This window comes from Hypoxylon trugodes, assembly GCF_022578975.1.
Source record: "Hypoxylon trugodes strain CBS 135444 unplaced genomic scaffold F4822scaffold_3, whole genome shotgun sequence".
In the NCBI taxonomy this organism is placed as follows: Eukaryota; Fungi; Ascomycota; class Sordariomycetes; order Xylariales; family Hypoxylaceae; genus Hypoxylon; species Hypoxylon trugodes.
The window spans coordinates 562,518-583,454 of NW_026250018.1; the positions used below are offsets into that span (position 1 = coordinate 562,518).

General features: G+C 47.0%; 7 protein-coding genes across 7 annotated transcripts; 2 read left to right on the top strand and 5 right to left on the bottom strand.

The window, feature by feature from the left end:
• Window positions 1-675: 675 nt before the first annotated feature.
• Window positions 676-1,865, bottom strand: F4822DRAFT_441937 (uncharacterized protein). The gene has a single exon (XM_051462928.1). It carries the CDS (start codon window positions 1,808-1,810, stop codon window positions 860-862), a length of 951 nt encoding a protein of 316 aa, XP_051316415.1. The 5' UTR covers window positions 1,811-1,865; the 3' UTR covers window positions 676-859.
• Window positions 1,866-3,056: 1,191 nt separating this feature from the next.
• On the top strand, window positions 3,057-5,700 carry F4822DRAFT_441939 (uncharacterized protein; the record flags this gene model as incomplete). The annotated part of the gene is made up of 8 exons (XM_051462929.1): window positions 3,057-3,457; window positions 3,513-3,594; window positions 3,707-3,797; window positions 3,932-4,039; window positions 4,152-4,255; window positions 4,569-4,825; window positions 4,906-4,938; window positions 5,082-5,700. 8 exons carry the CDS (start codon window positions 3,057-3,059, stop codon window positions 5,698-5,700), a joined length of 1,695 nt encoding a protein of 564 aa, XP_051316416.1.
• A 445-nt stretch (window positions 5,701-6,145) lies between these two features.
• F4822DRAFT_156652 (uncharacterized protein) lies at window positions 6,146-9,195 on the bottom strand. The gene is made up of 2 exons (XM_051453099.1): window positions 6,527-9,195; window positions 6,146-6,460 (listed from the first exon to the last, which is right to left on the bottom strand). The coding sequence occupies exons 1-2, from the start codon at window positions 8,714-8,716 to the stop codon at window positions 6,398-6,400; spliced, it is 2,253 nt and encodes a 750-aa protein (XP_051316417.1). The 5' UTR covers window positions 8,717-9,195; the 3' UTR covers window positions 6,146-6,397.
• Window positions 9,196-10,167: 972 nt separating this feature from the next.
• F4822DRAFT_426492 (uncharacterized protein) lies at window positions 10,168-11,572 on the top strand (the record flags this gene model as incomplete). The annotated part of the gene is made up of 2 exons (XM_051460570.1): window positions 10,168-10,439; window positions 10,492-11,572. 2 exons carry the CDS (start codon window positions 10,168-10,170, stop codon window positions 11,570-11,572), a joined length of 1,353 nt encoding a protein of 450 aa, XP_051316418.1.
• Window positions 11,573-12,169: 597 nt separating this feature from the next.
• F4822DRAFT_441940 (S-adenosyl-L-methionine-dependent methyltransferase) lies at window positions 12,170-14,511 on the bottom strand (the record flags this gene model as incomplete). The annotated part of the gene is made up of 11 exons (XM_051462930.1): window positions 12,170-12,813; window positions 12,882-12,985; window positions 13,068-13,515; window positions 13,596-13,656; window positions 13,714-13,740; window positions 13,794-13,889; window positions 13,963-13,981; window positions 14,038-14,060; window positions 14,117-14,199; window positions 14,255-14,283; window positions 14,344-14,511. 11 exons carry the CDS (start codon window positions 14,509-14,511, stop codon window positions 12,768-12,770), a joined length of 1,104 nt encoding a protein of 367 aa, XP_051316419.1. The 3' UTR covers window positions 12,170-12,767.
• A 1,074-nt stretch (window positions 14,512-15,585) lies between these two features.
• On the bottom strand, window positions 15,586-17,587 carry F4822DRAFT_393898 (DUF1766-domain-containing protein). The gene has a single exon (XM_051457324.1). The coding sequence runs from the start codon at window positions 17,246-17,248 to the stop codon at window positions 15,971-15,973; it is 1,278 nt and encodes a 425-aa protein (XP_051316420.1). The 5' UTR covers window positions 17,249-17,587; the 3' UTR covers window positions 15,586-15,970.
• Window positions 17,588-18,416: 829 nt separating this feature from the next.
• On the bottom strand, window positions 18,417-20,913 carry F4822DRAFT_156884 (putative MFS multidrug transporter). The gene is made up of 5 exons (XM_051453100.1): window positions 20,406-20,913; window positions 20,261-20,337; window positions 19,927-20,177; window positions 19,282-19,860; window positions 18,417-19,194 (listed from the first exon to the last, which is right to left on the bottom strand). The coding sequence occupies exons 1-5, from the start codon at window positions 20,661-20,663 to the stop codon at window positions 18,647-18,649; spliced, it is 1,713 nt and encodes a 570-aa protein (XP_051316421.1). The 5' UTR covers window positions 20,664-20,913; the 3' UTR covers window positions 18,417-18,646.
• Window positions 20,914-20,937: the final 24 nt, after the last annotated feature.

Below are 20,937 nucleotides of genomic sequence, written 5' to 3' on the forward strand. Positions count from 1 at the left end.
AACGGCGTGGGAAATGCAGGGACAATGGAGTATGAAACCGCTTTACCAGAATTGGGAATGATGGTGCGTTCGACCATGACGTACCTGGGTAGTAAGGAAAGGACTGGATTAATCACATCGCCTGCGAAAGGGACTGATACCGTTGGCGTTGTGATCTTGAAAAAGGGAAATAAAGATAAAAAGCAGGGGAAAAAAGGAGGATAGCACCTAGGTAGGTATGTTATAGCATCTAATGGCCTACCTGATAGTACCTACCCCTTCTAATTGTACAGGGGAATAGGTTCTGAAAAGTACCTGTGTATGCTCTTAACGTGCCTTAATTATAACGATCAGGGCCAGTATTTTTTAAGGTACCTACCTAGGTAGGTACAAGTAGAGATAAGGAAGTATGCGCCGTAATTTAGCGTCTTTAGTTTGAACACACTCCTCACATCCAATGAAAAATACCTACCCCGACGCCTTCCTAGGGGCAATTATAGGGCACAACCTTGTTAAACTTGCCCAAGTGAAGAACTGCTCGCAAACCCCCACTAAAATATAGCGCTCCGGCGCGTCCTGCTAGGGTATTAAGGTACCCGACAGGCCTAATAGACGCCGAGTCTATACCTCTAGGTGGGTTGCCCAATGCTCCCAGCGTTAATTAACCAAGCGACCGCATTAACAAACACGATTATTTCTAACTCTCCTTTATTGACACGACATGTAACAAGCAAAATACAGATAACCAACGATCGACAGGCGAGTAAAGCGCTACGGAATAATTCCTCGAGAAGAAAGAGACGAAGAAAACGAGCGTATCCGTCAAGTACAAATAACGATAAAAGCGCATTCTGTTCATACCAAGCTGCATCGTCATCCCTTATTCCATCTGAACAGGGTGCGTGCTCAAGTACTCCTCGAACGTGGTGAGTTTGCCTCGAGCGTTATCAACAGCCCAAGCGATCAGCTTCCTACTATCCGGACCATAATAACCGAATTCTTCCATGAATTGAAATCCGTCGATGAAGACCTCTGCCCCGAACGGGATCATCTTTTCAAGTTCTTCAACCGGCGTTTGCTTGTAGACAACATTTTTGCCCGTGGCCTTAGATATGATGGCGGCTATCTCCTCCCAGCTATATAGCGCAGTGGCAGCATGAAATATCTTCCCTTCATACTTGTCGGGTTCGGCGAGTATTGCGCCAACGAAATTGCCCGTATTCCCGACTGCGTCGACCAAAGGGTATTCGGCCTTGGGAGAAGCACTGCCTACCAAGATCCAGCCACCGTCGGGGGTCCGTTTTGGAGACCAAAAGCCAAGGTCAACATAATTCTCCATGAAGCCACCTGGGCTAACAAAGGCGCTCTTGATGGGGAGACCTCGAATATATTGCTCAGCCTTTTCCTTCGCGTCGAAGGGGGTGACGCTAGTCCACTTGCCACCGGAAATTTTCGTGGGAGAAGGCAGCGTACTGAAGATAATGTACTGGGCGCCTTGTTCGACCGCGGCGTCCGCAATGTTTTTGGCCTGGTTGTACTCGGACTCAAGACCCTTTGGGCCAAATAATGGCACATTTGTCGCGAAGGGAGTTGTTACCGCGAAGACTGTGTGCACACCAGCTAAAGCTGTACCAAGCGAGCTTCGATCAAGCACATCGCCCCGGACAACTTCGACTTTCTCCTCGAGTTTTTTTGCTTTCTCCGAATTTACATCACGCGTAATGGCACGGATCTTGTATTTCCGAGAGAGCTCCGGATCGTTGAGCACGTAATTAACAACGGAGCTACCTTGTTTGCCTGTGGCGCCAAAAACAGCAAGAATTGAGGACATCTTCGTAGAGTTCTTTAAATAAAAGATTGATAGGTAGGTAGGTAGGTAGTGGGACACTTGACTCTATACTTTATTGTTAAACGAGATCAATGATGATGATACTCGCCCCTTATCAACTACACTGTGAAGTCGAACGTTATATACCTATTTCGCTGACAAATCCCTTGACTTCCTTTAAATGGAGCGATTTTTATCACCGATGATTATCAATATTTAGTCCAGACAAGCTAAACAAGTTATGATTCCGACGATATTGATAGTAAATAGTCCGCCCTAGGCGTGCATCCGGTCGCAAGCCCGCGGATCTCCGTGGATTTTGTGGATGGCTTCCCCCGAACCCCGTCCCACAACTCGGGAAGTAGGCATTATAAAGTACCCGTACTAAACTATATGGGGACTTTTCTGAGCTCCGGTTAGATTGAAGGACCGGCTGATGATAACTGTTGGTTCGAGATTCACTCGTTAAGATTTGATCCGGCCCTTTCCTTAGGTAGCCAACATCCTCTGAATACCACGTTGAAAATGCTCAAGCGAAGCTGCCGCAGCTCGTCAAATGCATTAGCAAGTAATGCAAGTGTCACAAACAGGGAAACCCTCTACCCTGTCCAGCCTAACCCCCGAATGACTCTCGCCACAGTCGATAAGAAACTTTCTCGCTATAGAAGTACGGGAAGCGTCGTGCATCGTACGTATATGATCACAACTATCCAAAAGATGCCTAGGTACCTTCTCGTTACGTATAATCTGACGTACTACCTAGGGATTTATTTCCGGTGAGGATGAGTATAACTTCTTTCAATTCCAGTATGTTCTCGCAAATGAAAATAAGAGCCCCACGAAGGGGGTTTAGGGAGCAGACCTAGTAAGTAGTTACTATGGTTCGAAATCCGTCGTAGACAATAGATATTTCTACCACCTTAAAGAAAGGGGCTGAGATAAGAACAGATAAAGAAATCTTTCATGCTTAAATTCACTAAAGAACCGGTCGAAGCCATTGTATGTATATCATAACGGCTAGAAATTGATGCAAGATGAGATAAATACCTGGGTATTCGTCTTTTGCCTAGGTACAAGCACGGTACACGACAGTAAATAATTACATGCTTTCTATCTACCTACCTAATCGACAAACACACAATCATCGTCATCATTATTAAATCTAACAGGGCTGATACATTATTCATACTATTTCTATTACCTACAGGTTATACATTTTATTATCTTTTCCCGACCAGTATCATTCGGAATGGCGGCCGCACGAAGACGTGTATACAGACACTATGGGGTGAATATGAGACTTGATGGCGAGGACGAACTCATAATGCAAGTTAGAAAGAGGGGTGATCTTGGAGAAAGAGGTTTGGTTTGGATTGCGTCATCCAGCCCCAAGGTACATATAGTACAGTCAGTTTTAACTGGTGAATTACTCGTTCTCAAGATTATACCTGGGAGGGATTACCTCGACGTATCGCCAAACGAGGTGAAGTATTCGACTAATTTCGGTGCTGAGCGCAAACTACCCCTTCCATACAAAGTGAATGGAGAGGAAAGAATACATTTTAATCAGCTGCTCCAATATAAGTGGTGGCTCAGGGACATGGATGGAAACCCGGATGAGGATTCGGGGATTTATGCCATGTATTTCAGGTAAGCTAGTGAGCAAATTACAATTCTTTTATTATTCAAAGATTGACCATAGCAGGCATTGCAACGGTGGAAACTTACAACAATTTGCAAGAAAGTACTTTGAAGTAGGAAGACCTGTGCCAGAGCACTTTATTTGGGTAAGTAACCATTATCTGCTCAGCCGATTTTCAGGGCTCGTGGCCCCCAAAGGTTACTACACACCTGAAATATACAACTCAAACAGTAAAGTACTAAGTCTTATAAATATAGCATGTAGCTCAGAGGCTCTCCGAAGTTATTACATATTTTAATTTCGGCATTTTCCCAGGCCGAGATAACCCCGGACCACCTGGTTGGCGATGTAAGTTCTCAGAAATCCTAAGCCATAGTTGGTAGTTGGACGCTGGGTATTTTCTGCGGTCATACCTGGAAGGCATCAGCTAGCCAAAAAGAAAAAGGAGTTGTAGATAGGGAAGCTAATTACTCCGCGAGCAGTCATCTCCCACCGAGACTTCGTATCAAACAACATTTTCATCCATTATCATGCCAGAGCTAAAGGCTTTGAACCAAGTTACAACTACGTAACGAACGCATTCCCTGAAAGTAAGTAGCCTCCAGCGTTAGTCCAGCTTTCCATTCGGGGAACACCAACTCGAGTATCTAGTGCTACCAAATTACCAACTACAAAGAGGAAATGCTAATCTTGAGGTTTTAGTTGTTGTTGGCGACTTCGGCGATGCCGCTCAGGAGGATGAGTTTCCCGAATTAATAACAGAAGGCATATATGGACTAGATGAAGCCGCGCGATGGGAAGATATGGTATGTAAAGACACCTCTTATCACACCACAACTGCTAATTAGCAACAGTGAGTACTTAACGTTGTTCTATTGTCAAGTTTGTTTGTTTCACAAGAAGAAGCAGACGCGCCCCTCCCGTTAAATCGCAAGCTTGAAGAACTGACAACTCAGATACGAAATGGGGAATATACTACGGGAATTGGCTCTAACAGCTATACCCCCCCTTGCCGGAATGATTAGTCGCCCGATAGACTACCGCGTAGGAATAGTAAATAGGAAACTTAGAGCCAACGGGGAGAGGCCTTACTCAGATGAACTCATTGAGACAATCCAGGCATTCGAATTTCCACCCGTCGAAATTGGCACCGCCCCAGATCCATCAACAGGGTGGTTTATTGATAGGGATAATATGGCTGTACCGGTACAGGATTACATACCGTCGCCGGATTGGGTTGCTGACCATCTACTCCCACTCGCCCGTAGACACGTTAGATTATGGCGTGGGAACATGGAACATCAACGATTGCCCAGGAATTACTACAACGACCTCGATGTTTCATGGACGAAACCCGAACAAGTCATGCCTTATGTGTGAGTGGGACCACATTCATTATTTGCTCTATCCCATATTTAAAGATGTACCTCATGCTAATGCAACATGTGTATCACAGGTATGAATTTGACCCACGACCACCACGAGCAGTGTAAGTAGGCACCGAAGTCATTTGTTACCCAATTTTATCATTCCCTGAAACGAACCGATCGTTATTTAAAGGGTGTTTCTCTTAAAACCCCTATATATGTTATTATTTCATATGGAAATTATAGGCTCTAATAATATGTGTAGGGAATCCAGCAAAGACTATCCAGATTCATCTATCGACTTCGAAGAAGAGCCGGAGTTTGTGCGCTGGGCTGAGCAAGATAAAATCGTATGGGAATCGGCGGATGAGGCAGAGGAGACAGAGGAGGCAGACGCAGGTGGAATGATGGCAGTACCTCCAGATTCCGATGGTAGCGGCGGCTCTGGTGCGGGCGGCGGGGCTAACGGCGGGAGCGACAGTGGGGATGATGAAAACGACGATGTAAATGGTGGTGGTAACGACGATGGAAACGAAGAAGTCGTGAACAACTCCTCCGGCTATGAACCAACGAGATCGTCGACCTCACTAGAACCAGATGTGGAGGCGCTTTTATTTAATGCGAATAGGGCTAAGATGCGCTTCCTCCATATTTGGGAAAGGGTCAACATTGCGAATCTCGAGATCGCAGAGCTACAGTACGAACCACCTCTGCTACAGCCTGTCCGGCGCGACCCACCGCCTGCTCCATACATCGGCCCGGCCGAGGCACCGGTCCCGGCCGATGTCGCGGCGGGGGATGATAATGACGGTGGTTTAGGTAGTGGAAGTGATTCTGACGCATCCGATTATGATGGTTCACGTGGTACTTGGGGCTACACATGATGATCCCATCATCCCCTAATAAAACACGATGAGACAACTACTTGAGAAGCGGACGGCGACAAGCAACACTACAACGCGAAATCTCATATCTAGAAACATACATCTCTTAGGTACTTACCCAATGTATCCTCCATCATTTGTATAAGTTATTCTAGACACATTAAACCGTTTACGCAAAATATTGTGATATGTTAGCTGATGTGTCCTTCGTCCACCCAATCGGATGCCTTGTTATCTTGAACAAGTTGCCTCTTTCAGTAATTTCTTGTCTGTCCCTAAATATCTTCCGTATGGCACGTCACGTACCATAGTAGCTGGATATATCTGTCTTCGTATTACAAGCCGATTAATAGAAGACTCGCACTTTTTTGTGAAGATTTTTACGTCGAAGTATATCGACTTAATAAACTATCTTTCGTTACCGTAAAGACTATACCACATAGTCTCTCTATATGCATCTACTTCAAACGAACCGTCAATGCGCCAAATTACAAATAGGTTCAAGTGAGCACCGGGCTATCTCTTATACCACTTGAGATGCCTAGGTAGATAGATGAACGCCATAAAATTGCCATAATGTGTAGAAATTGCCTACTATTGATATTCGTAATTATTCATTAAGTTCACTACATAATTCGTGATAGACCACCCATGTCTCTTCCTCATTGCCACAATATTACACTTCGAAATTAATACCTCAGCTATTACCGACTAATGCTTGCAGTATAGCATTGATGAAGTCCGAGGCCGTTGCTACAATCTGGAGAGTAGATAAAACATTAGCATCTAAAATTATTTCTAAGGGGGTAGTGAAGTGAGAACATACCGGTGTAGCGTCACCTATTAACTCGGTCGTCTGTGAGACAAAAGCCGCCGAGAGGAGACTTTCTGCGTTACCAAGTAAAGTCAGGATTCCTTTAACGGAATCTGGTGTGATTAAAGGTGTAACCTGCTCTACGATACCCTCAATATCGATGTGATCTAAGGCGCTGAGAAGAGGTTTGATAGAATTTATGAGGCCGTTCAGGTCAATTTGACTTAGCGTGCTAAGAAGTGGCTTGATTTGGTTTAGGAGGCCTGAGATATCAATTTCTCCAAGGGCTCCAACCAACGGCGCGGCACCGTCGATAATGGTATGAGTCTCGTTGACGAAATCCTTGGTGAGGAGTGATTCAGCATTGCCAACAAGTCCAACGAGGCCGTCGACTGACGATGGTGTAAGCAACGGAGAGACCGCATCAAAAATTCCTTTGATGTCGATATCTCCTAGCGCCGTTAGAATAGGGGCGATTTGTTTGACAAGACCCGCAAGGTCAATTTGGCCTAGGGCGTCCAGAATAGGCTGTATCTTGTCGATGAGTCCGACCAAATCAATCTGTCCTAGAGAGTTGATGATTGGCGAGATCTGTTTGATCAAACTTGCAAAGTCGATTTGGCTGATCGCGTTTAGAATAGGCTCGATTTGTTTCACGAGGCCAGTCAAATCAACCTGTCCGAGAGCATTCAGGATCGGGGTAATTTGTTTGACCAAGCCTGTGATGTCAATCTGACCCACAGCGTCTAGTATAGGCTGCACCTTCTCGACAAGGCCTGCTAGATCAATCTTACTTAGAGAATCTAGGAGAGGTTTCACCTGGTCAACAAGACTTTCTAAATCAATCTTGCTGACGGCAGATATCAAAGGAACAGCACCGGATATCAGCGTCTTCGTCTCGTCGACGAAGTTCTTTGTCAATAGATCTTCAGCGTTTCCTAGGAGCCCAACAATCCCCTTGACGGAATCGGGCGTCAGTAGTGGCTCGATGGCCTCGAAAAGGCCTTGGAGGTCGATCTTGCTGATGCTATCAAGCAAAGGTGAGACCTTATCGAGTAGACCCTGCAAGTCAATCTTGCTTAGACTAGACAGCAGAGGCCCTGCTCCCGAAATAAGAGACTTGGTCTGGTCTACAAATTCGCTGGTTAGAAGATCCTCTGCATTGCCTAAAAGCCCTACAATGCCCTTTATAGAGTCCGTCGTCAACAATGGGCTAATGGCTCCGAACAGTCCTTTGAGGTCAAGTTGGCTAATCTCATCGAGGATTGGGCTAATTTGATCTATCAAGCCTTCCAAGTCGATCTTGCTCAAACTGGAGAGGAGTGGTCCTGCTCCAGAGATCAAAGATTTAGTCTCGTCAACGAAGTCGGAAGTAAGGAGAGATTCGGCATTTCCCAACAGGCTAACAATTCCTTTGACCGAGTCTGCCGTTAGAAGTGGAGCCAGAGCATCAAGTATACTCTGCAGGTCAATCTTTGAAAGGCCATCGATAAGTGGCTGCGCGCTGGAAAGTATTTTCTTCAGAGAGTCGACGGTTTCCGAGGTTAAAAGAGACTCCGCATTGGTTAGCAGAGTCACAAGACCCTTGATAGCATCGGGCGCAAGCAAGGGGGATAGCGCGTTAAGTATGCCTTTAATATCGATGTCCTTGACTTCATCTATGATGCTCTTTAGATCTAGAGATGAGACCAATTCGATGAGGGGTTCCGTCTTGGCGAGTACATTCCTGGCTATTGTGGGGATAGGAGGCTGAAGTGTTGCAGCTAGGTATACCATAGCATCGTGTAGAGCTTGCAAGAACTCGTCGCTTAAGAGTTCCTGGATGGCCTTAAGATAACCTCCCAGATCACCCAGCTGCGTTATTAACTTGGTCAAACTCGTGAGAATATCGCCCAGATCACCAAGTCCCGTAAGATCTCCTAGATCCAGACCGCCACTTGACCCAGAGTCAGATCCCGTGGTGGTGGTGTTGCTGCTTCGCGGGTAAATGGGGACTTTTTGTTGTTGGACCTGGTTCTTCCTGAGCAAACCGTTGAGCTCAGTGAGGGCATCTGTAAGGTCGGACCGAGGGACCAATGCCAGATTGTGCTTCGCGAGAAGCGCATCTAGATCCAACTCTGGTGTCGACGCCGCCCGCGGCGCGCCATCAGCAAGAAGGCTGGCCGGCGCTAGAGCCGCTATGAGGAATTTGAAAAACAGCATGACGAAGCTCGATTTGTCGTTGGAGAGGCTTTCAAGGTGTCGTTGGGTATCTTTTTCTTGAAGCTGAAGCTTCGATTCAGCTCGACCACGAAATAGGAAATGTAACAGACGAGGCGGGAAGATCGAGAATATGAGCAATAATGCCTGCTGCCTCCATCGCGCACCTACCTCGCATCACATGAAATTTGTCTCCAGCGAGCGCCGATGTACAATGAGGGTGGGTAACTTCGGACGTTATACCCTTCTTGGGACCCTCAACTACATATTACTCACATGGATAATTAGCTTCCCGTCCCTTGGTTTTCCACATTTTTCTACCTAAGCATCCTCTAGCTCAGCACCAGCTTACCCCAGCTTCCCCAACTTCTCCACGATCCCAATTCCTACCGTAGCATGGACTGCGCAGCCCCTGTTCTGTGGAGCCAAGCCGACCAATGCTCGAATGCTCATTCGACGATTAGGCACAGAGGGTAGTATTTTGGTTTACGAATTTGTAGATGTTTACCATTTGTCGTGTCATACCATACCCTCCATCGAAGCTGGTACCTCGGATCTGAAAATCTCATTTCCTATCGACGGTATTAGCGGTGTTGGTTAGGCAGTTGTACGTCTCCCACTGTTACCCGTTAGATACTAGTACTGACTCCCTAATGAGAGCTAATTTAATTGGTATATCCGGTTTGCCTCTCTTCATTTCCTCTTTCTTCTCTACCCACAAGCACTACCGCGTAGTCTCATCAAGTCCCTAAGTTAGACATTTACCTAAACGGCTTTTTTCTTTCTTTTGGGACTGAATTAAATACCTAGCGCATTCGCTATTGGGTGCCCAACTACCAACCCCGCGAACTTATAGAGACTATTGGATAGCTTCGGAACGCAAGGTCGAAATAGGAATGATGGGGGACCCACCCTATTTCCTCCTTAGGCAGGAGAAATATACTCTGACATCACTTTTCTCCGGCGGTTTGTTTTCTTCGCGGTGAATAAAAATGAAGATCTGCTAGAGGTAATTAATGGCTGGGATTGTACTATACCGAAACCCCGCAAGTCTATCTTCTTACCCTTCGACGGTAATGTGCGTGACCTGCAGGAAACCAGTAATCATCCCAGAAATCACCAAAGCTGACCATCCCCCCTGTAATATTGGACGTCTAAGACCAGGGTATCAAGACGAATGGAGAAGATGGATGTGCGGAGAGAGCAACAGGGCACGAGGGGTAGGTAAACAACAAGGCGGTGGCATAGCTCCACCCTGGTCATCACAAAAGAACGGGATGGTGGTTCAAATCTCGTAATGCCGCGGTTCAAATCTAGAAATTTAGATGCCCGTGTGATCGCCGAATTGCCTTCAAGTTCTGTCGCTCGCCCTCGTCTCGGTTGAGTAGTCCTCGGGCTTCCCTCCTACTGTCTCACGCCATCTAGCATTTCTCGTTGCTGAAGACAAGGTCATCATGGCGTCGGCTTTCCGAGAGGATACTTCTCATTATGAACACCAGAGTCCGCCGACCTCCGTACACGGTGGCAGAGGCGAAGCCGGCGAAGGAACATCAAATGCGCCGGAAAGGCGTAGCGATGATGCCTCTTCGGCAGACCACGTCCAGGAGAAAGCAGCCGCAGCCGCGACGCTCACGAAGAGGCAGAAGGTGAGGCGCCACTGCGGACGGTTCTGGTGGTGGTATCTGATAGGGTTCATCATTTTCTCTGCCATATTTCTACCGATCCTGTACGTATTTGTTCAAAAAGACGACAAGTCAAGATACTAACAAGCAGCTTAGCTTCTTGGTGATCATCCCGGCAATTGTGCAGCGTATCCTCGACAGTCAAACGATGCCGGTCCATAGCGGCGAATTCATCGCTATAACGCCAGATACGTTGAATGTTTCTATCACCACATCGCTCAGCACGCCATTGCCAGCAGACATCGACCCCTTAACGCTCTTCCTGTACAATAAGGATACGCCCACGTTTTCACCCTTCGTCAATGTTACTCTGCCACCGTTGCACATAGACGGACAGACAGATATCTACATCGCAGAGCAAACGGTCACTATAACCAATGAAACCGAGCTCATATCGTGGTTCAGCAACGTCTTCGACCAGAAGTCAGTTACCTTATCCACGCGCGGCGATGCATCGATCCATTTAGGAAAACTCCATTCGAATGGACATATAGACAAGACAGTTGAAGTCAATTCATTGAACAAGTTGGACGGTTTTGGCATCCAGCATATGCAGCTCATGTTGCCAGCCAAGGAGAACGGGACGAATATCCAGGGAACTCTCAACTTGCCAAACTGGGGAGCCCTCAACATCGGAATTGGTAATCTTTCGCTCAACTTGATGTCGGGAGATCTCAGAATCGGCCTCATCACGGTTTATGATGTTTACCTTCCCCCGGGAAACAATTCCAGGTACTTCAACGGTGAGCTATACCTTGACGTACTTTTCCAAAACATCGGAACCATCCTATCCTCCCAGGCGGACGCCTTAAACGAAGGCAATATCCAGATCGATGCGACGGGAAACGCCACAGTAGTTAATGGCGAACACATCAGGTTCATCGAGGCTATCCTCAATCATAGACGTGTGGTATCCACGATACCGGTGGTCAAGCTGACGAGCGACCTCATCAGCAGCTTCACCAACGGCAGCGATGTCTCCATACCAGACATGCTGGACGACGTCTTTGGCAACTCTACTTTTATCCAGGAAGTACTTAGCCATTGGAATACGACAGGCAGTAATGTGGCGGCGAAGACGAAGAGATCTCCACTCTCGGTACCGCGGGGTGTAATTGGTCCAGGAGCACTCAGTTTGTTCAAACTAGGAATGAAGATGAGGATGGGCAAGTATTGATGATAATATTTAATGATGAAATGAATAATACCAACGTTATGATAGACGAATATGAGCTAGCTTAATGTTACCCTCGAAGAAACTCGTCAGTATGGTTTTTTGAATAGTGAGATGCCTTGTAAAAAAACTACCTTATTGCACTAGACGCTATTCACAGCTTCATCGTGATTCTAGTGACTAGGGAGTTGGATTTTGGTTCTGACAATTAGTATGGGTAAGCGACGCTAAGAAGCTTGCTTCCGGAATATGTCGTGGACCCAAGTTCACCGTTTTGAGGCACGTGCTCCATGTCAACCCACGAAATCAAGGCACAGCTAAGAAGAATATACTAGTCCAAGGCCAGTATAGTTGCTGTTAGGCTCTTCAAATGCTAGTGAATGTAGTCCTTAGCCTAATGCTCAAATAGAACATCTACCCGTTCGATCTACAGGTACAAATTTCTACTGTCATGGTGGCAGCGCCCGATCGGGGTCCAGCTTAAGATCCACTGGCCGTGCGCCGCCATACTATGACAGGTTGGGTCTTGATGTCCCACAAAGACCCACGAGAGAATGGGTAAAATAGCCCCCAAACCATCATTGTAGTGACTCTTTTTGCTTCCCGGACAAGCCTTAAGGCTGTAAATTAGTCCGATTTCGTTATGTTAGCGCCGACGTAGACAAGGTAATAAAATAATCCAAGTTTTCATGTGATTTATCCCTCATTTAGGTATGTGATGGAATGGGTAAAATTGTACTGGAAACTAAAGACTTCCGCAATCAGCATTCAAGGGGGACATTCGCCATTGGACGGAATACGACGTTAAACAGGTAATAACCGAACGCTGCCCCTCCCGGAAGTAGGGGATATGTGTTTAGTAAAATAACAGAGATCCAGGCCGTCGGGACGTCATTTCGGATCTAGGCACTTCGGCCCGAACTAGAGAGTACTCATTGATGCAGTAGAAGCTAACGATTGCCAATTGAAGGGTTACAATTGGCATAACAAGTGAAAGAGCAGGGTAACTTCACACGACGTCCGCAGCCGCATTTATCGTGAAGTAATTTGCCGCTACGTTGTAGTTGTTGTGAATACCGGAATCGCGCTCATCTCTCGCTTCGGTCTAAGCTTGAGAACAGTCATGTAGTCGAATAGGCCTTGGTGTATAGTATCACCATAATTAATGAATATTATCATTGGAGTTGATATGTACGCGTTACCGTGCAGTCGTGCGGTTCGGTTTCTTGCCATATATGTACGTTCTAGGACTTGTAAGCAACATACGTCTACAAGAGGGTTTGAATGAGGGAGGAAATAAGTTCACACTCACACTGTCAAATAAGCGTGTATACTAGTATCCTTGAAATCCTTCTTAACCTCTTCGGCGAACTCGCGCACTTCTTCAGGCGACATGCCTAAACCCGCCAGCACCTTCTACATGTATAGAATCATGTTAGCTACCCGATCTTTATTGGACGGGGGTGAAGGTAAGGAAACACAACACATTAGTACGTACGAGACTGACACCCTCAAGTCCCATCAACATATCCTCCTGAAAATACGTAGCGACAGTCTTGAAATACAAGCCCTTGGCCCAGGGGCTCGTAGGCCAGTAAAAGCGCTTCTCAACGATATCTTCAAAGCCCGCCTCCTCGAAATAGCGATGATAATTCTGAGCATTGCTCCAGGAGCGACCTAGCCGCGCTACACCCTCCAACATTTTCTCGTTCCACCGGTACAAGGCGGACTCCCGAGGCGGCTCCCCGATGTAATTCATAGGGAACAAAGCGTCTTGGAACTCTAAGACACCACCGGGCGCTAGGTTCGCGAATGCTTGTCGCACGACGGCGGCGGGGTCGTTGAAGCAGCTCATGAGTGCGCGCCCGTGGATGAAGTCAAATGGTTCACTATAAACCCACTCGTCCTCCGCATCGTCGATCTCGAACCTACAGTTTTCCGGTAAACTATTGGTGAAAGATGCAAGTTAGTAACGAAGGGTTATGCGAGTCGGTGAGACTGTGGGGTGAATTTTGGAGGCACGCACAATTCGGGTTGGATAGGACTTAGGTCCGTTCCGATAACCTCTGATCTGGGATGTTGGATAGCTATGTGGAAGGTTAGTATCATGAAGTCCGAAGATATGAGAGGAGAGTGAGCCGAACCGAACTCTATAGCCCATATACCTGTCCCTAAGAATATATTAGCTGATGATGTGTGGGGATGTAATGGTCATTGATCGAACCTGTGGCAATGTCTAACACCCTTGGAGGATTATCTGGTATAGGGGCTATGTTAAGTTTATTCCCTATAGCTATTATGAAAAGTTGATGTTGAAGGTCTATCTCGTTGTACGTCAGCGGAGTTACCATAGGCCGGCGGGTAATACAAGTTCTATGATATGGAGGGTTTACCTAATCTTTCTTGCTCTTCCTACCACAACTTTCGTTAATCACTAAGCGGAGTTTTTGGGGTTGGTTCCGACGTACAGCATCATTTGGTAGAAAATATCCTACGAAATCTTGTTAGTAGATAGTGTACTGCCTGTAGGCTGGCAATTGATCATACTGCCTTCCTTGTATCTATGATAAGTCCGACCGTTTTCTTGAATGAAATGGTATAAACTGGAATTTATTGATGCAGTTGAGGATCTTCGAATGGGTCAGCAATCCGCTTCGATCGCATCGGTCATTGGTCGTGTCATACCGCAAGCTCTCCGAAATCGACATAGTATCCTGTCCGTCATCAAGTTAATATGTGGTTAAACCACGTAAGCTCTTGAAGTATGTACTAACCGCTTGAGATTCATTATCTACCGATGGTAAGGAGGGTGCGCTGCCACTACCCCACGACAACAACGACGCATCTTGGTTAACTGAGACGGTTCGGCTAGATCTCCATGCAAATGATTCTGCATAACCGCTATCAGTATCGCGGCCAGCGCCGGATGAAGCACCCGCCATCATATAATTAGATCCAAATACAGTCCTTGGAATGCGCTTCTGCTTCTCTGCGGCGCGTCGGAACTATTACACAAGCGAGTAGTACAGAAAGACCCCGAGCACAAGGGGAGAAAGACAGCACAGGAATGGATCAAACTACCGAGGTGTCAAGCAAACAGCTGTCAGACTTTGCCACGAGGGAATCATTTTAATATCCTACCTATAGCTGGAAGCATGTCAGCAAGTGGCTTAAGGTGGAAGACTCTGATTGACCAGTCATGTCGTCGATACGACCTCCGACGGTGGAAAAATATCTTAGTACGCATCCTTCCAAGAGAAAAGCAACGCTAGGAAGCACGAGCTCCCTTGGGTTTTCGTATGGAATGTGTGTGGAAGATACGTATCATCCTAGAACAGGCAACTGGACCTGGATTCGGCCGCGAAAGCACGAGGTAGCATTGCACTCTATGTGCTGCAGCAGTACATGCGGATTAGGTCGTAGTAAAGTCCCTTACGGTCGATAAGAGCCGACATACAATTGCTGATCCTGCAACCGAAATTTTCGAAGATCCTTTCAAGGTTCTCTTTCAACAGTTTGTGTTCTGTGTAGCGATCCTTCGAGATTATGTTGACAATACATTGAGGATTGGGCGGTCCGTTCACGGAGTTCGTGCATGTATATGTGTATGTATCCGATGAATCCAACCAACCTCCCCAATATTGTTTCCGATCCCCTCTTGAAGATGCATAAAATAATGATGAAGTGGCTTCTTCATTTTCGATGTTTAAGCGGCTCGGATCTAATCTAGATCGGTCCGCTCTACATGGAGCGATGTGTAGTGAGATCTTCCTAATGTATGTAGGAAGGGAACAAGACGATTCCCGCAGTCCCATAGGCCGTGCCGCACCGCTACATGGCACTAAAAAGTAGCAGTCCCTTCCGCTGACATGCAGTAAACGTGCTTTGGGGCTGGGTTGGCACTGACGGAGGCTTATGATTACTGTTGATGTGTCATATTAAGAAAGATCGCACCAGGGCAATTTGATGAGTTCTCATAGAAACCAACCTATATGCATTGCTACTAAATTACGATAGTTGGCACCTATATTATTCGCCGGACGTAATAATTAGCCGTGGTGACCCAAAAGACCGTTAGAGGCTATTAAACAAGTGTTACCATCCACACTGTTCAAGGCACTCTAATAAATTCAGTTGTACTCGCACGATATGTAGTAGTAATTCAATACGCAAGGGGCAAGATCGGACAATGAAACCACGTTTAGACTACCGAAAACAGGGAGCACTAGTTATCAACGTCTCATCGACACTCCGAGTCAGGAACCCTTATGTCCATCGAATTCTAAGTATTCCATTATGCCATGCCTTAAACGCCTAGCCATGCCTAAACACACCCCACTCCCCATACTCTCATAGCGTCGTGATATCGTATGCCTTTATAATGTAATATTTAGTAGGTAATCAAGCCTTCGACTCATCCCAATCCGACCAGCGTTTCACCACCTCATCCACCATCGCAATACTCTTTTTATTCGCATCGATCTCGAACCACTCCCTATGCGCCTTTCCACAGACATCGCAATTCGCCCGATCACTAACCCGTAACCCCGCACCCGCGAGCTCAAGATGGATAAGGCGTTCGACTTTATGACTATGCGGCATCTTGCGTGGCGTCGAGGGTTGACTCGACGAGATATAGGGATAGTACCGGATTAGTGAGAGGTTGTATCCGCACTGGCGTGTCCATTCGTTTAACCGTCGTTGTACGTTTGACGCTCGACCAATTTTTAACAGGATTTTCTTAGCTGATCCGTTCTTCCCGGTCTTACTCTCCTTCACGGCAAATGATTCCAGTACATCGCTCGTTCGTCGTTGACGACCATCGGGACGTGGTGGCGCGAGGAGCGATCGCGCGGCTTCGGCGGGAGGGGTTGATGGTTGTGATTCGGGTGTTAACCAAAATATGTATATGTAACCCGGCTCATCTTGCTGCGACACGGGTTTCGCTAGTTCGGCCATAAGCAGCGAAGCTGTCTGAGGTAACGCTGTCGGTGGGATTAACGATAGGTACTGCGATGTCTGTGATTGCTGCGACATTTTGGATGAGGGTCGCTTCGAAGAGTCGGTGCTCGGTCGGGGATGCGCGGACGGGATCGATAAGTGCTGGCTCGCGGGTGGTCTAGAAGAGGTAGGTTTCGCGGGTGCGGCTTGTAACGGTCGAGGTTGCGGTCGAGAAGGACGTTCTTCTTCTTCAATTTCAGGAATCGTAAAACAACAGCAAAAAGTTGATTCCTTCTTCACCTTCGAGTTTCGCCTATGCGGTTGTGAGATTTTCTCGTTGTATCGATCGTCACCATGTTTTGCCGGCTTCGTAGAGTTATGTCCTGGTTTCTTTCCCTGCTGTTGTGCCTCGATTATACCAAGTCGACCGAAGAGAGTATCCAAACTATCGCGAGATTCGAGAATAGGTGTACAATCCTTTCTTGGTCCTGGGCTGGATTTCGCAGATAAACTCGCTTGGTCTTTATGTTGCCAACAGTATAGATTAGGATTACTCGGATCGTCTACGCGCAGTCTACCGACTTTGGTTCGAGGAATGCCAGGTGAGGATCCTGGGGATGAATTCAAGTCGCGTCGACAAGGTCGCCCTCCTGAAGTAATACCTCGACATGTTGTAGCTGGGTTCTTGGAGTCGGATCGGCCTAGTAAAGACTCGGGAGTACCAGGAATGAATGGCATTGTCCTCGAGCAGTTGGTTATCGAATAGTTATTTCGTTTCCCGTAATTCCCCTTGGGTAAGTCAAACGAAGATTGCTGTGACGATAAAGAGCGTAACCTAAATACACTGACAATAGAATAAAGAAGGAATGAGAGTAAATAGAATGGTTTTCCCGGCAAAGCCTGGGTTAAGTCAATACCTTTATTTTATTCATTACGATGAGTTTGTTATTCACAACTCATCACTCGTTAAGAGTGAGTTGGTGACCTTTGACAAGTAACACTAAGCATTCACAGCCTAGAGTTAGTACCTGTCAAACCTGTCAAGCCCACTAAATGTACCTAATATTATAGGTACATATAGAAGTAAAGAATGGTAGTGAGTCGACACACCCCTCCATAGCCCTAGATAATCCCCATATTGAGTTAATTTATTAAGAATGATTGGTTGAGAGTTGCTAGTGTCTCAAACATCTGCAGGCTAACCGGAAGCTAGCATGTTTGAATGGGGCTGGCGCACCGCAAGTTTGCATTTGGAGGACTCCGACCGTGGCTTAATTCATTGGATCTCGATATTTCGACAGTGCTGTATGGCTGAGTTGTGGCTGAATCACATCGGTTCCCCCACCCTTGTCCCTTTTTTTTACCCCTGACTCTTCCACGTGTAACCCCCAAATCTTTCCAAGTCACCCATCCACGATACATCCGTCATACCATTGTCGACACCCGAAAGCCTTATTTCATTTTCGATTTTTCTGAAGTCGAGAAAAATTCAAATGAGGTTTGTAACTGGTAGGAAGAGATTATTATATAATTTTTCTTATCTTACATTTTATCTGATAATTTCCACCAGGAATGGTCCGAGCTGCCGAGAAGCCGAGGCTCTCATCATCGTGAAGAATAAACAAACCCATACCTTATCACAAGTGTGGATCGCCTCATATGCTTTCAAGGTGTAACCCCAGCCCACCGAGTTATTATGTTATCATGTGTCGACCCACCGATACATTCGTCCAATATCGGATCACGCACTCGATCATCCAGTTATTCGAAATTGATATCGACAGATTAAGCCTTTGCCGAGGAACTATTGCTTCGATGTCATCATTATTTCCCATTTCGTAATACTCATCAATACATCAGCAAGCCATACAAATATGAATGTCACATGCAACTCTATTGACAAACCAGTCAGTCGAAGAGAATATATCCAGAAGGGTATTTTGAAGATTAAAAGTAACTATCGAAATATCCACTATCTTTTGAATCTCAAACTACCTAGGTAGAGAGGTGATTCTAATCTATGCTACCGAATTCGAAGACATCCAGCGCCCGTGACAATCTCTCCCAAGCCAAGGGAAGAAAGTACCTTCTATTCCCAATAATATACAGTAAATCCCTCAACAATTAAGTGAAGTTTTACACATCTCCTTTCCCGGGCTCCGGCTTCTTCCTCACATCGATCCAACCGAACCCCCACGACGCCACAAAACTTAGGGACGCAGCAGCGATCAGCAAGTAACATACCGTATCGAAGCTATTGGCGAAGGCCTGGATAACGCCAGCCAACTCCGGACTTCCCGGTGGCGCCAATGCGCGCACTGCTTCTGCACTACCACCAGCCGCCAGAGCTGCAGCCGGACTGACGGATGGTGCCAACGCTGTGATCTGCTTGACTAGAGACTGTGTGAAGATGGTGTTACCTACTACAGAGAAGACGGCTGTCGAGATGTTTTGGCAGAAGATGAGAAATGCGATGCCCAATGCGCCCTGAGCCGGTGGTAGGACATTTTGAAGTGTGATTACGCCGGCTTGTAAACCACAACCACGGACACCGTACAGGATCTGATAACCGACCCATTTCGCCGTAGAAGTATCAGGGCCCCAGGTCGATATCAGACCAGCGGAAACTGCGGTACCCGCTCCAGCGAATAGAGCCCATGGAAGGAGGTAACCAACTTTTGTCGCTGTTTATCGTTAGCTACTATTCTTTCAAGGTCTCATCCTTACTCATAGTAATAGGAAGTTAGGATTGATGGTTTGAGTGGCTTTACCTAGAGATCCAGAGATAAGGACGAACAGAAGTCCAGACAAAATACCAGGCAACATATACACACCACTCAATGTCGGCCCCACGCCCTTAACGGACTGGAAGTAGATCGGGAAGAACTGGCCACCAACAAAGACGCTTGTGGTTAGAGAAGCGAATTGAATGCTGCTAACCCACACATACCGCTGCCTAACCATCGAAAGCGGTATCATGGCTTCGGCACCCTGGCGATGCTCCCAATACAAGAAAATCGGGAATGCAACACCCGCGCCCACGAACAGACCAATTACCGTCGACGAGTTCCAGGGGTAGTCGGAGGATCCGAATTGTAAGGCCAACAGGAACATGACGGCGCAAGGGGCGAAGATGGCGAAACCGAGGAGATCGAGTTGAGGGATAACCTTGCGCAGGAGCGAGAATGAGACCTGCGGTTTCTTTATTTGGTCCGGCGCGTGTAGTAGGGCGAGAAAGAGACCAGCGACGCCGCCGAGTGGAAGGTTGATGTAGAAGCACCAGCGCCAGGTCACGTATTGCGTGAAGACACCTCCGATTAGGGGTCCAACGATCAGGCCGAGTTGTCCAACTATCGCGCGCAGACGTCAGCATCAGCATATCAATAAAGGCAAAGGCAAAAAGGGGAAGAACTTACAAGCCATCATAAACGCCATATAAAACGGCCTACTCTCCAAGGGTACCGCACCCGCAATAACCGTCAAACCACCGTTCTGCAAACCGGAACCCCCGAGACCCGCGACCGCGCGGCCGATGATGAACATAACTGATGATTTAGAGACGGCGCAGATGAGAGAGCCAACCTCGAAGATGAAAAAGAAGAATAGGAATACCCATTTTGCGCGTACTCTCGTGTAGAACCTGCCGGTTAGGGGTTGGAGGGTCGCACTATGGGCAGTTTAGGTGAGCAAATGTACCCAAATTGACTGACTTGACTTCCAGAAGGGATGGTGATAGGAGATGCGACATACCTTGTAAGTTGATATGCACCGCTGTACCATCCGATATCTGGCAAGCTGTGGAAATCCGATGTTATTTGCGGTATGGCCTATAATACAACAGTACGTCAGCGCGCAAATCTTCGTGAGAGATGAAGACAACTAGGGGCCAACTTACGGTGCTGATAATCGACATATCCAGCATCTGCAAGAAGAAGAACGTTGTCACACTTGCCAAGAGAAGTGCGAGCTTGTACCCTGTGACATAATCGTGATTCTCTTCCGGTGCGTCCCCCGTCGAGTCATTTCCCGCTTCCGTTTCGGCCTTTTCTTCTGTTTTAGGGGCCCATGCTTTGTCTAGTGACAACCCCAGCGTGGTGCCGCCCTCGTCCTTAGGCGAATGCACGGTTTCTTGTAAGTTTGTGGTCTTCTCCATGGCGTCTCCTTCGATTGTCCGTGTGCTAAGCAGCAAGTACGTCCGAGTGAGTATACTGAGCGCGGGGTTGGGAGTAAGAGCAATGATAAGTCAGCCAAAGTCAAGTCTGCCGAAGAAACAACAGTAGTAATTGAACGACGTTAAGTGTGTGGAATCTCCAGTCTCTTGCTTGTAGACTTGACGGCCAATCCGGAGGTGAGCTAGCGACCTTGCCTTTCAGAAGCTGAGGAAACGCAATGGATGTCGAATATATAAGATAGCCCACGGCGAAGAG